This window comes from Bombina bombina, chromosome 6 (assembly GCF_027579735.1).
Source record: "Bombina bombina isolate aBomBom1 chromosome 6, aBomBom1.pri, whole genome shotgun sequence".
NCBI classification, from domain to species: domain Eukaryota; kingdom Metazoa; phylum Chordata; class Amphibia; order Anura; family Bombinatoridae; genus Bombina; species Bombina bombina.
In genome coordinates this window covers 148,723,872-148,738,294 of record NC_069504.1, presented here as the reverse complement: position 1 = coordinate 148,738,294, position 14,423 = coordinate 148,723,872, and the positions used below count along the sequence as shown (strand labels likewise).

The following is a 14,423-nucleotide window of genomic DNA, read 5'->3' as shown; positions in this document are numbered from 1 at the left end:
GGCCCAGTCTCCGAAGGGAGGGGATCATGCTCTGCTTCAGTATGTCACAGTACATGTTGGCATTCATGGTTCCCTCAATGAACTGTAGCTCTCCAGTGCCGGCAGCACTCATGCAGATCCAGACCATGACACTCCCACCACCATGCTTGACTGTAGGCAAGACACACTTGTCTTTGTACTCCCCACCTGGTTGCCGCCACACACGCTTGACACCGTCTGAACCAAATAAGTTTATCTTGATCTCATCGGACCACTTTTTTTCAGATCCTCAGAGAGTTCTTTGCCATGAGGTGCCAAGTTGAACTTCCAGTGACCAGTATGAGCGATAACACCAAATTTAACACACCTGATCCCCATTCACACCTAAGACCATGTAACACTAATGAGTCACGACACCAGGGAGGGAAAATGGCTAAGTGGGCCCAATTTGGACATTTCCACTTAGGGGTGTACTCACTTTTGTTGCCAACGGTTTAGACATTAATGGCTGTGTGTTGAGTTATTTTGAGGGGACAGCAAATGTACACTGTTATACAGGCTGTACACTCACTAATTTACATTGTAGTGTGGTGTGTGTGTGTGTGTGTGTGTGTGTGTGTATGTGTGTATATATATATATATATATATATATATATATATATATATATATATATATATATATATATATCTATCATATCTCTCCTCCATTGTTGCTAGTCATTGTCAGTTCCATAGGCAGCAGCTCATCAACTTAGCTAAAGCAGCAGATACATAGCTGCTTTGTACTAGTAATGGTTTCATACATACTGAGACAGCTGATAAACTTTTAAGAGGGTGGATTACAAGAAACTGATTTATTGGATCGGGGTAGTATATTTTTAATTAAAAATGCCCTAAAGAGCCTTGACAGATGACACTGTGTGACGGAGAAACCATAATTTATATTTAGTCAAATTTGTTTCTGTACTTGCAAATAACCTGTTAAACAAGCTAAATACAAAATTCATATTATCTATGTTATTACATCATACTTGGTAATTGCTCATTTTCAGTTCAACATTTAGAGGATTGCGCATACAATGTGTATAATTAGGCCAGTGTTAAGTATCAGAGCCTGATGTGAGAATCAGTGCAGATTTCCACATGGTTCAATGCTATACTACTACCTGACATAGTTCCTGTCACACGACATGTCAATTCCATTGCAAAAACAACACGACTATTTGAAAATTTGAGCTACTAGATTTCATTGTCAATTTGCATTTTTTTATATTTTATTGTAAAAATTTGAATCTGACATATGTCTCTAAATATCATTGTCTCTAAATATAATTGCCTCTAAATATTATTGCCTCTGTCACATGCCAATTTCAACATTCAATGCTAAAATGGCAAGGGATATCTGACAAATGGCAAAGTATGTTATGTTGCTGACCCTTGCTATATGGTCAAAAGTATGTTTACACCTGTACTTAATTGAGTTCAGGTGTTTGAGCCACGCCCCCTTTGACAACAGGTGCATAAAATCCAGCACATAACCATATTAGTACAATGGGTCTTAATGAAAAGCTTAGTGACTTTAAACATAGCATTATTTTAGGACTCCACCTCTGCCATAAGAACATTTGTAAAAATGTCTGCGCTAACAGATCTGCCTGGTCAAATTATAAGGGTTATATAATTGTGAAGTGGAACCATCTAGGAGCAACAACTACCCAGCAACAAAATGGTAGACCACGCAAACTCACAGAGCAGGGCTGCATATTGTAGAAACGCATAGTAAATAAAAAATGCCTCATCTGTTGCATTACTCAATACAGAGTTCCAAACTGCCTCTGGAAGCAACATCAACACAAGAACTGTGTTAGGAGCTTCACAAAATGGATTTCCATGGCAGAGTAGCTGTACACAAGCCTTACATGAACATGCACAATACTAAGCATTGCCTGGAGTGGTGTAAAGCACAATGATGCCTCTGGAGCAGTGAAAAAAAAAAATGATCTTCTCGTCCAACACACTCCAAAATTTTATGGAAGCATTTTCAGAAAAGTTGGGGCTGGAATGTGGGGGGCACCTCCATAGTAATGACCATATTTTAGGAATGGGATGACCAGCAATCTTATATTAGGTATGATAAGTGTCCATATTCCTATGGCAATATAGATTATATGAGCAAATCCAGATATCAACTATACACACAATTGTTCTGCATTTTAAGAATTAATCAGCTTAATTGATTTTGGCAAAATCATTTTATGCACCTCAATGACCAGAAATAGACTTCCCCAATAACAAAATTCAAGGCACCCCCATATATGAATGAAGCAGTGCATAAAATGACTGTACTGTTTACTTTCCATAATGACATACTTTTGTGTTCCGTGCACAATTAACTAATGCATTTACAAATATTGTAGCTGTAGTATTCAAAACAATCCAGTTTCAAAAACGTTTTAAATCAAATGTAGATATGTCTGATAAATAGCGTGTTGAGTCAAAGTTACAATTCATTGCAGGGCCATCTAATTAAGACAACATGACTAATTTGACTTAAAGTCAGCTCCCTATCTATATGTCTTGCTTACTCAGAAAAGCGCTGAATAGGTTAAGTCCTACCTGAATTACTTCCCGAGCTCTCATCTGCATCCGCACTTCTCCATAAGAAGTGACCCACTTTAGACAGCAAGCTGAGCATGGTGCCCCAAGATTGTTCGGCGAAGACCTCCACAGCCACTTGATAATCCTTGGAATTCTATAACTGTATCACATCGGCAAGTTTACAATTTACCCTCTGGGAAATAGTTTCCACAAATTCACATTCGAATCTCATTGTCCTTGGGTTAAGGAAACAGCTCTGCTCTATCCCTGACCACGCCCACTCGCGGAGAAATTTAGACTTTTTCCCAAGATGTGCAGCCCCTGAGGGGTGGAGTTTGAGACCTATATTGTAGCTGCGTAGTTTTGTGTTTCGCCCTTTTATTAAATTGTGGCTGAATAGGAATTTCATTCATTCAGGTTTACGTTTTTCCGATTGCTGTAGCTATACCGGCCTATTTTAATTGAACCATGGAAGCAAATGTTTCAAACTGCGTTTACTTATGGAAATAATTTGAAAATCTATAACTTGTTACTACCAAATGGCTGCAGCACAAATATCCAAAGAAAATTATTTGCAAACGGAAAATTTTAGAGCATTTGCACCGACTGTGTTTGAAAAATTAACGTTAAAGGGACGCCATTTTTTTTTCATCATTCAGATACTGCATACAATTTTAAACCGCTTTCAAGTTACGTCTAGCACTGGATTTGCATTTTTCTCTTGATATCCTTTGTTGAAATGCATACCTTTTGAGAACTAGCTGCTGATTGGTGGCTGCACATATATGCCTCTTGTCATTGGCTCATCTGATGTGTTCTGCTAGCTCCCAGTAGTGGATTGATGCTCCTTCAACAAAGGATACCAAGACAATGAAGAATGTTTTATAATACAAGTGCATTGGAAAGTTGTTTATAATTGTATGTTCTGTCTGAATCCTAAAATATTTTTTTTGGTTTTCATGCCTTCAGCCTGGTGTAGTGTTTTTTTTTAGATTACCCTTCCTGGCATTGTCAAAAAAGTGGAGAATGGTGATGATTTAACCCTTTCGTGACAGGGTTAAAGTGCCTACATCGGAACAACTGTTCCGATGTAGACAAATTGAAACTACGTGATCGTGCATACGATCGCGAGATTTCAATTATTGGATCGCATCTGGGGGGCGTCCCTACAATCCTAGGAACGCCCTCCAGACCGCGATTAAATCCCTGAAGCACAGAAGGCTTCAGGACAGCCGTTAGTTATGACGTTCCATTCCGTCATAACGGCTTTAAAGCCCAGTCTAATTATGACGGAATGGAACGGCATAATGGCTTTAAAAGGTTAATATTAATCATATAATGGTTTCTGATTAGCAAGACCATTTTTGATAATTTCTTTAAAAATATGCTTTTGCTGACAGGCAGGGTGTCAATAAAGAATGGTGGCAGTTACAATTGCTAATATTTAGAAGGAAAGTTATTTAAAAAAAGCTGAGTCCCCTATAATTAACTTTTCACTGGGCAAGTATTGCAGAATAATGTAAAAAAAAGTGATATATACTGTCCCTTTAATTCAAATGGGGAGTTAGCATGTGCTATTAAAGGGCTATGAAACCCCCCCCCCCAAAAAAAAATTGTGATTCAGACAGCACACATTTATTTTTTAAGTTTCCAATTTACTTCTAATATCAAATTAGTTTAGTTTCCATGGTATTCTCTGTTGAAAATATACCCAGGTAGGTGTGTGAGCACTATATGGCAGGAAACAGTGCTGCTATATAGTGCTCTAGCAATGGGTACCCCATATGCTTGACAATGTTTACCATTTTTATCGCATTTAAATATCAGCTTAACACCTTCCCGCCCTTAGGACGTTGTATGCCGTCCTAATTTCACTGGGCTTTAGCGTCCTTAGGACGACATAGAACTCCCTAGCCATTTGGCTGTACTAAAGCCATAGGCGCTTCCTGAATGGGATCGGGGGGCTAGAGGGGGTGCCTAGTGTCATAGGCACTCTCCCTGACATAATCCCATCATTGAAATCTCACAATCGCATGAACAGTCGCGTGATTTAAATTTTTACTTATTTGTTTACATCAGAACTTTGTTTCTATATAGTTAAGTTTTTTTGTTGTTGTTTTTTTAACAGAACCACACACTTTTAGAAACATGCGAAAAATACAATTTTAAATGCAAAAATATATATTTTTGTATCATTTTTTTATGGCGTACACCGTAAACATCAATTTTGGAGTCATTTACTTACATTTCACATTTCGTTTACTTTCACAAAACACCAACATATAGGATGCTATACCTGTGTTATCCAATAAAAATTACTAATGGAAAATATAAATATGTGCGTATATTTGTAGAATACCTAATGCAGACATAAAACTCTACTTAGAAAATAAAAAAGTCAAAATTAAACCTCCATGATCCAGACAGAGCATATAACTTTACGACACTTTTAAATTCAGTTATGCAATTTACTTTGTTCTCTTGTTTGAAAAGAATATGCACAAATCCTACATTACTGGAAGCTAGCTGGTCATTGGTGAATATACATATTTGTCTCTTGCGATGTGCTCTTCAGATGTCTTCCGATATCTCCTAGTACTGCATGCTGCCCTAGAGCTGACTTTAACTTTGTGTTTAAAGGGACAGTCTAGTCAAAATTAAACTTTCATGATTCAGATAGGGCATGCAATTTTAAACAACTTTCCAATTTACTTCTATTATCTAATTTGCTCAATTCTTTAGATATCCTTTGTTGAAGAAATAGCAATGTACATGTGTGAGCCAATCACACAAGGCCTTTATGTGCAGCAACCAATCAGCAGCTACTGAGCATATCTAGATATGCTTTTCAGCAAGTGATATCAAGAGAATGAAGCAAATTAGATAATAGAAGTAAATTAGAAAGTTGTTTAAAATGAAATGCTCTTTCTAAATCATGAAAGAAAAAAATTGAGTATCATGACCCTTTAATCTCTTTGCAGGGGTACTGTAACATATCCCTTTACATTGTGAATCCAGCTCATAATCACAAGGTTTGTACCTACTGCTGCTACATGCATAGTGCAACCTTACATTGTAACCAACTGTAATATATTTCTCTTAATTACATAGAGGGGCACTAGATTACCTATTGTATAATACCACCTGGAAAGACAATTACATCCTTTTGGAACTACCTTATGGAAAGCAAACAGGGCACAGGTATAAGAATCAACTTATAATATCTTCTTAAAGATCAAATTTAAATATAAATGATTAGTTAGAAAAAGTATTTATTTGAGATTGCAAAGTTATTTTACCATGGGGATCACATGAAAACTAAAAATAGGGGAATTACCCCTTTCACATGAGGGATATCATACCCCCTTATTAAATCGGAGGGGGAGATTACCCCCTCTCCCCACTTCTAGATATCACCTAGATTCTAGTGGAGCAGCTGATGACCATTTTTCACAGTGATTAGCTGCATCTTAGGGAGACAAATTAACCCCTCATTTGAAAGAGTCTGCCCCCCTCTCCCTCAGGTTAAACAACGCTTTAGGTGTTTTCTTGTAAGAGGTATTACGCCTGTGTGTTGTTTTCTGTCTTTAGGGAATAGGGGTTCCTTTGGAGCTACTGCCCCCCACCATAGAGTAAATAATTTAAAGTGAATGTAAATTTGAGCTTATTAGCTCAAGTAACACGATAGAAGTTAAAAAATGAATGAGACTTTCATTCATGAAATGTTTAGTATATACTGATCTTCAGAGATATTTAAAATGAAACGCTATAAGAATAAAAGCCGAACCTCCAACCGCCATATTCAGCAATTGATTGACGGATGACTCATCTGTAATCAACTAATCGTTGTTTCCTCCTCCGGGGCGTTCAGCTCCTTTGCACAAACGTCACGGCCCAGTCATCTGTCAATCAATAGCTGAATATGGCGGGTTGGAGGTTCGGCTTTTATCCTTATAGCGTTTCATGTTAAATATCTCTGAAGATAAGTATATACTAAACATTTCATGAATGAAAGTCTCAATCATATTTTAACTTCTATTGTATGACTTGAAGTAATAAGCTCAAGTTTACATTCACTTTAAAGAGGCAGTAAACACCTTAAGATTTTTATATAAAATGTTTAGTTACGCATAGTAAACAACTTAGTAATATACTTACATTATTTATTTTTCCATTGTGGATTTTCTTTTTCTCAGAGCAAGAAATGCATGCAACATTTTTTTTGCCTAATTAGCTTTAGCAGATAACAAATGCAAAACAATTGTTATCCACAGAAAATGTTGCCTGCTGGGTTACATTATGAAGTAGCCAGGTGGGTGGAGTCTTATACTTTGTAGTATTATAGTATTTTCTGCAATCCAAAGCACACATTAATTGCATAATTTAACACATGTATTGAAAAGGAAATCGTACACTAGATTTTTCTTAGCATAAATGTTATGTAGATGATCCATTTATATAGCCTGTACAGTTTTATTTTTTTTATTATTTATAGTTTTGCTTATTTTTAAATAACATTGCACTGATTTTCAGACTCCTAACCAAGCCTCAAAGTTTAACATCTACTGATTGTATACTTACTCTAGCGTGCTCCTGTTTGTGTAAAGAGTCTTTTCATATGTAGGGGAGGGGGGAGTGTCTGTTTTTTGCTATACAGCCACTTTCAGTGTATGTTCCAGCTAATGCTAACCTTTTCAACAGAGCTAAACTTGGAGTTCTAAGTAAGTTTTTAAACGGTTTTATACTGGATTTCTATATCAGTATCTGTGCATATTATTCTTTATAGTAGTGTCTATTAGCAGTTATATGAAAATTGGTGTATACTGTCCCTTATAATTATAATTTATGCAATAAACATTACAAAAATCATCATATCAGTTAATGTTCACTTAATATTGGCTTAAAGTGACAGTCAACACCAGAATTTTGTTGTTTAAAAATATAGATACTCCCTTTATTTCCCATTCCCCAGTTTTGCATAACCAACACAGTTATATTAATATACTTTTTACCTCTGTGATTACCTTGTATCTAAGCCTCTGCAAACTGCCCCCTTATTTTAGTTATTTTGACAGACTTGCATTTTAGCGAATCAGTGCTGACTCCTAGGTAACTCCACGTGCGTGAGCACAATGTTATCTATATGACACACATGAACCAAAGCCCTCTAGTGGTGAAAAACGTTCAAAATGCATGCAGATAAGAGGCGACCTTCAAGAGCTAAGAAATTAGCATATGAGCCTACCTATGTTTAGATTCCAACTAAGAATACCAAGAGAACAAAGCTAACTTGGTGATAAAAATAAATTGGAAAATTGTTTAAAATTACTTGCCCTATTTGAATCATGAAAGTTTATTTTGGATTTGACTGTGCCTTTTAATTTTAGCTGGGTGGTCAGTAAAATCAGGTAGGTGGTTTTTATGGTAAAGGGTCTCTTGTACCTATAAGTATTCTGGGGCTGTGATATGGGCCTTTAAAGTCCCCCAGCTAAAGATTCAATAATAAGGAAAGCCCAGTATATACAAGGATGCAGTCTCTATGTCATCCTCCATACTCCACTGGTTACACCAGGGACCAGCCCAACAAAAAACAGGAAAGGGGTTAAGTAATCCATGATATTAGACTTCTACATTTTTATAACTTATGTTAGAACCATAATTTCTTGAGCTCCATATGAGCTATAAAATACTATGCAGGGGAGAATAGCCCTTATGTATCCTTTATAGTCACTAATCTTGTTACCAATTTCAAAAGTAAAAATGTACAGTGAAGCAATGATAAGGACGAATAATTCTCAGCCTGTGGTGCAGTTACTTTCTCTAATAATGTATTTTACTGTCTTTGTATTATATAATTTACATAATTATCTTTGTTTGTTTTTAATAATCTTCTAGTGTTTTCTGCTCATTAAAATTCTAGAAGCATCCGGCATCACTGGCCCAAATGCAACTTTTTTTCTCTCCTTGCCTTTGTCCTGTATGTGAATAGATTCTTTTCCACAGCACAGCAGAAGTGTAAAGTTTTCAAAAGACCGCATGAATCACTAGGCAGAGAGAATACGGAGTCTGTAGGTAACAACCGCTGAAAACTGACGACTTCTCAAAACTCTGGTACGTATGTCTGCTCTAAAATGTCTTCTAGTTAAAGCATTTATTATTTGTAGGTAAATACAAGTGCAAAATTTGAATGTGAATATCTTTTATTAACTGTGAGACTGTTAAAGGGATATGAAACCCAAAAATATTTGTTTGTGACTTAGTTTGCAATTTTCTTCTACTATCAAAGTTGGGTTTCTTAGAGTAGAAAGAACTGTATTCAAAATTATCTTTTTTTATTTTCAATTGTTTTATCAGATTTACTTATTACAAATGGATTTCTGAAATATGCTTTACAATATCAGAAATGTGTTTGTGCTTATTAAAATCATATTTTTTTTATTCTAAAACTGCACGTCTGCTTTTTTTGCCATTATTTTTTGTCTGTAGACAAAGTTATAACATTGTTTTGGGGGTTTTCTACATATACAAAACTGCATGAGAGAGTATATTAAATTATTCTATTAATTCTTAGTATCTGCAGATGTCATTATTGTTAGGATATTTTCTTTTGCAGAAAATATGCTAAGAGAAGAAGGTTACAATGAGGAATTCAACTATGACAGAATGGCGACTTTGGACCTAGGGAGACAAGAAAATAGAAAATACCCTACAGATCTGAAATCCAGCTGTGCTGACCTGCCTACAGGACTTCACCCCTGTGTGAAATACAAAACCTGGATATTTTCACTTCTAATGGGGGTAGGCATATTGTGTTTATATGTGTTAAAGGGACAGTATACATACACCACAAGATTTCAATATAAAATATTTGGTTATGTGTAGTACATTAACTTTGCAGTATAATTAATTATTTATTTTGTCTTTTTTCATCAAATTTAGTTCTGAAAATTGTGGATGTTGTATTTCTTAGAGTTGGGGAATGTGCACTGCTGACTTCTCAAGGCTAACCATACTACATATATTTCACTAATTTGCTTTTACAACTGAAAATTCCTGAGAAACAATTGCCCAAAACACTGAACATTTTTTTTTTTTCATTTTTGCTATAACACCCTTTAAACAGAAATAGAGCATTATTTTTTTATTTACCTATCAAAACTATATATTATTGAGCTAGGCCCCTTTTGGTGTATATCATGCCACTGTGTTGCCACCAAATGTGATCATATAAAAAAATTGTTAACTTTTTCACAAACTTTGTATTTGTCACTGAAATTATTTACATACAGCTTGTGCAGTTATAGCACAAATGGATGTAAAAGCTTCTCTGTGATCCTCTTTGTTCAGAAATAGCAGACATTCATGGCTTTGCCATTACCTTTTGGTATTTAGAAGGCCACTAATTGCAGCTGTGCACCACACTTCTTAAATTCCCGACAATGAAGTGGTTAATTAGTTAGCTGGCAAGAGTTATATTATTCTAGTGCAATGATTACCATCCAACCTGACACCTCCCTGATTACCTCCCAAACATATCTTTCCCCCCACCACCCACACTCCTCACCACAATCTTCGGTACTGGCAGACAGTCTGCCAGTTTTAAGTTTTAGGTATTTTTATTTTTCATAAACTTATTGTATTTATTTATTTTCTGCGGTGTAGGATCCCCCCCCCCTTACCATCCCACCTCCTTGATCCCTCCCAAACAGCTCTCTAACCTTCCCTCCTCCTAATGGTGTCCTCCATCTTAGTTATTGGTAGCTGTCTGCCGGTGCCCAGTTTAGGTATTAATTTTATTTATTTTTAATGATTTTTTTTTTCTGTAGTGTAGTGTAGTGGCCCCGCCTCCTCCCCCTCCCTGCAATTACAATTGTAGGGCCCCCCATCCTGATTTTTTTTTTTTTTTTTGTAGTGTAGCGTCCCTTCCCTCCCTCTCACACTATATTTTCTTTAGCATGTTACGTGCATATAGTGATGATTCTGGCCCTTGATTACCTAGGTTACACATGAAAATTAAGTGATTAAATTATTGTACTGTAATGTATTCAAGAAGCAGTGATTAAACCATTTGATTACCATAAAATACAGACAGCATTCAACTGGTCCCAGAGCACATACCAAAAGATTTATTTTCTGTTACCGAGGCAAAAGGGGTTAATGTGTAACACACTCGGAGGAGGACTTTAACCTTTTCATTGCCTGGTAAACATATACAAAGTGAATTGAAACCAGAACACACACTGCAGACACCTTACACTTTTAGGAATAAACAAAAGCAATTGGGCTAATTCACTGCTGCTTAGTAAACTAACAACAGTTATTCAGCCTCTTGACTGACTAAAACATACATACTCCAGCAATATGATCCCCTTTACTAGCCAGATCACACTCAACTCTTTGCTTGACAAACCTTACACATTTTGTGGTCATTCTAACTTTGGTATTGATGTCTATTTAAACTAGGCATGTGTATTTAGAGGTTTTTGATGCCTCCAAATATGGAAGAAGGCGGCCGCTTAGGGCATTCAACTCTTTGCAGAGCCGGATTTATTCTTGTGAAAGTTAAACACACTAAAATCTGCACAAATCCAGAACCTCCAAATGCACATATCTAATTTAAACACTGATATACAGGTTACAATGCATTAGGTTTGTGATAATGTTCACTGATCTGTATGAATCAGAAAGCAGTAGATATAATTTGTCAGTAAATATTTTTTTAATATATAATTTATATTTAATAGTATTTGAAGACATCTATTGAATAGTAAGTTAATACTGTAGCTTATTCTCCCAACCTTCTATGAACCTTTCTGGGGGGTGGGGAGGGGTGTTTTTTCAGATTAGTAAACATTTTTTAGGCACTGTATTTTGTCATGTTATTTGCTTTATTTTGCTTTTCAGAGTTGCCTTCTTGCAACATCAGGATTTTCACTTTACCTTGGAAATGTTTTCCCCTTTGAAATGGATTACTTGCGGTGTGCTGCGGGTTCTGTAAGTGTTCAGTTCTGTTCATATCTTAGTCTTAGCACATTTGTTCTGTAATTGTTTCCCTCCATTCAAGATGTTTCAGTATTGCATCTATTCCATTACTGCTTCTATACATTGCACCATCTTAGCCATTGCAGTTAAGGAGGTGCAAAATCTTTTGCAAATAATAATATCACAAAATTTTATATGTGTGTGTGTGTATATGAGGAGATATATATATATATAAAATATATATATATATATATATATATATATATATATATATATATATATATATATATATATATATATATATATAGTAGACAAATGGTACAACACCTTCAAGAACGACAAACACCCATATTAAGACAACAGGAAGGCTGATATGTGATTAAAACGTTCATTTTAATGGTTATACATAGTAAAAGTTTGCAAAGGCACAGTAAGCACAGACCTGATTAAAGCTGACGCGTTTCCTGCCACACTCGGCACTTCATCAGAGCTAACAAACAGGTGCGTGATAATTCTTTTAAATACCTGTTGGAGGTGTTTACCCTCCCCCTCCAGGTGCATAATACATTTCAAATCTTTAACAGCAATAGAGGAATATAAATAATAAAGAACTAAGATACACACATCATTTTCTACGAAACTTATTATGGGAAATCTGTGTTAACTTGAACTAGCATGTTACATCATGAACACCAAAAAAGCTGTAAAATATCAGATGTGAACAGAGAGTTCCGTATAGACCCAATTCCATATAGATCCTATATCAATGCAATTATTTACATGCAAACATGTGTCAAGTTACTCACATTGAATGTTACATGTGAAATTACAGTAATTAAATCTATTGGGGCCCAAATATATTGTATTCCACCTCTATATGTGAAAGAATACAAAGATAAAAACAAAGCACAGCTCCAGGGAGACAACAATTCTTCTAAATCAAAACAATAAATGAGTAAATAAATACACAAGTATAACAAAAGAATCAGTTGAACAAAGAACCACAGTAAACTCACTTAGTAAAGTTACAGCTACAAAATAGAAGATATCAGTTCCAGGTAGATAGTAGGAATTACAGCTCTCAGGATCGTTAATTGAAAGTACACACGCCGTTTCACGTAACATATAGCTAGCCCATCAAACCATATCTTATCAGGTAAGTCAAATGCTACCATATGTAAATCGGTATGGGAACAGAACTATGTACGTGATAAGCGTTTATACCCAATATTAAACAATGTAGAGCAAAACGTATCGGTTCAAGGATTTTATACTAAATTTACATTAAGAAGTACCGGATCTATCTATAAACGGCTTAATATCACTGATTTTATTAATACCTAATGGAGCACCTGTCTTCAAAGTGTGAATCCAAAAAACTTCTTTTTTACTGAGGGCAGCATATCTATCACCTCCTCTGGGTCCTAGTGTCACCATTTCAATACCTTGGAAGCCAAAGCTTGCAATGTTATCCTTATGTAATGCAAAATGCTTAGCAACTGGTGTCTTAGAGACTTCTGCTTCTAGAGAAAGAAGATGCTCTCTAATACCCTCTCTATTTGAATTCTTTTTTGCATTGTCTTTAAGCAGGTTTTCCCTATTGTACGCACCTACTTGATCTGCCAATTTCATGAGGGTCAATCTATCATAGCCTCTATCACTCAAACGTGAAGTCAGATCTTCAGCATGGACTCTGTAGCTCTCCATACTGCTACAATTTCTCCTTAATCGAATGTATTGGCCCTTAGGTATCCCTCTTTTTAGATGATGGGGCGACATGAATCAGCTCTTAAAATCGTATTCTCTGAAATTTCTTTCCTGTAAACCTCTGTAATAATATTATCCTTGCAACTACTAAGCTTAACATCAAGATAAGATATGCTTTCATTTGATGTAATATTAGGTACATTTTAGATTGTCATTATTAAAATCTAGGTATTTGACAGTCAGCTAAAACATTATCTGCCCCATTCCAAAAAATGAGCATATCATCAATATAGCGTGTATAGTAAATTATGTTGTGCTTAAATTTATTTTGATCCCCAAATAGTCTCCTATTCTCATAGTCTGCCAAATAGAGATTGGCATACAATTGGGCAAATTGTGCCCCCATCGCTGTGCCTCTCTGTTGTATGTAGAAATCTCCATTAAAAATAAAATAATTATGAGTCAGTAGAAATGTAGTCACTTCTAATAAAAATTCAATCAAATTTGAGTCATAATTAGAATATTTCAATAACATTCTCTCCATAGCTCTAATGCCCAATTCATGTGGAATACACGAGTACAATGAAATTACATCTATGGTCACAAAGCTATATTCTGGTTGCCATCTGAATTCATGTAATGATCCAAGAAGATGTTTTGTGTCCCTGAGAAACCCAGTGAGGGACTGTACAACTGGCTGTAATTGGGTATCAAGCATTACTGGTCTACCTGGGGGGTTGACAAGTGATTTGTGTACCTTGGACAAAAACTTAGAGGAATTCTCGGATGTTCAACATAAATAGACTCACAAACTCTATTGGAAATGATACCTTTATCTCTACCCTCATCTAATAGATGTGTGAGTTCTCTCTGAAACTTTGTAGTAGGGTTAAAAGTCAGTTTTTTGTAAGTATCTAGATCTTCAAGCTGTCTGAATGCTTCATCTAAATATTGATTTTTTATTTAAAATGACAATCGAACCACCTTTGTCAGAATCTAACACCACTATGTCTTTATTATTAACAATTTTATCCAAAGCACATTTTTCTTTCTTGCTCAGATTTATATACTTCTTATATCCCTTTGTAGAAATTTGTTCAGCTAACTGTGTTAGATCTTGTTCTAAAATAGAATGAAACACCTCTATTAAGTCAGTA

The 14,423-nt window shown here is 35.6% G+C and overlaps 2 protein-coding genes across 2 annotated transcripts in view; one reads left to right on the top strand and one right to left on the bottom strand.

Moving 5' to 3' along the window:
- MOV10L1 (Mov10 like RISC complex RNA helicase 1) overlaps nucleotides 1-2,674 on the bottom strand; it is a 1,168,229-nt gene extending 1,165,555 nt beyond the window's left edge. The window contains exon 1 of the mRNA XM_053719185.1: nucleotides 2,596-2,674. Coding sequence (XP_053575160.1) covers nucleotides 2,596-2,674 — 79 coding nt within the window. The remainder of the gene's footprint in view (nucleotides 1-2,595) is intronic.
- Nucleotides 2,675-9,195: 6,521 nt separating this feature from the next.
- MLC1 (modulator of VRAC current 1) overlaps nucleotides 9,196-14,423 on the top strand; it is a 188,060-nt gene continuing 182,832 nt past the window's right edge. The window contains exons 1-2 of the mRNA XM_053716632.1: nucleotides 9,196-9,375; nucleotides 11,482-11,571. Of these exons, the coding sequence (XP_053572607.1) occupies nucleotides 9,196-9,375; nucleotides 11,482-11,571 (270 nt within the window). The remainder of the gene's footprint in view (nucleotides 9,376-11,481; nucleotides 11,572-14,423) is intronic.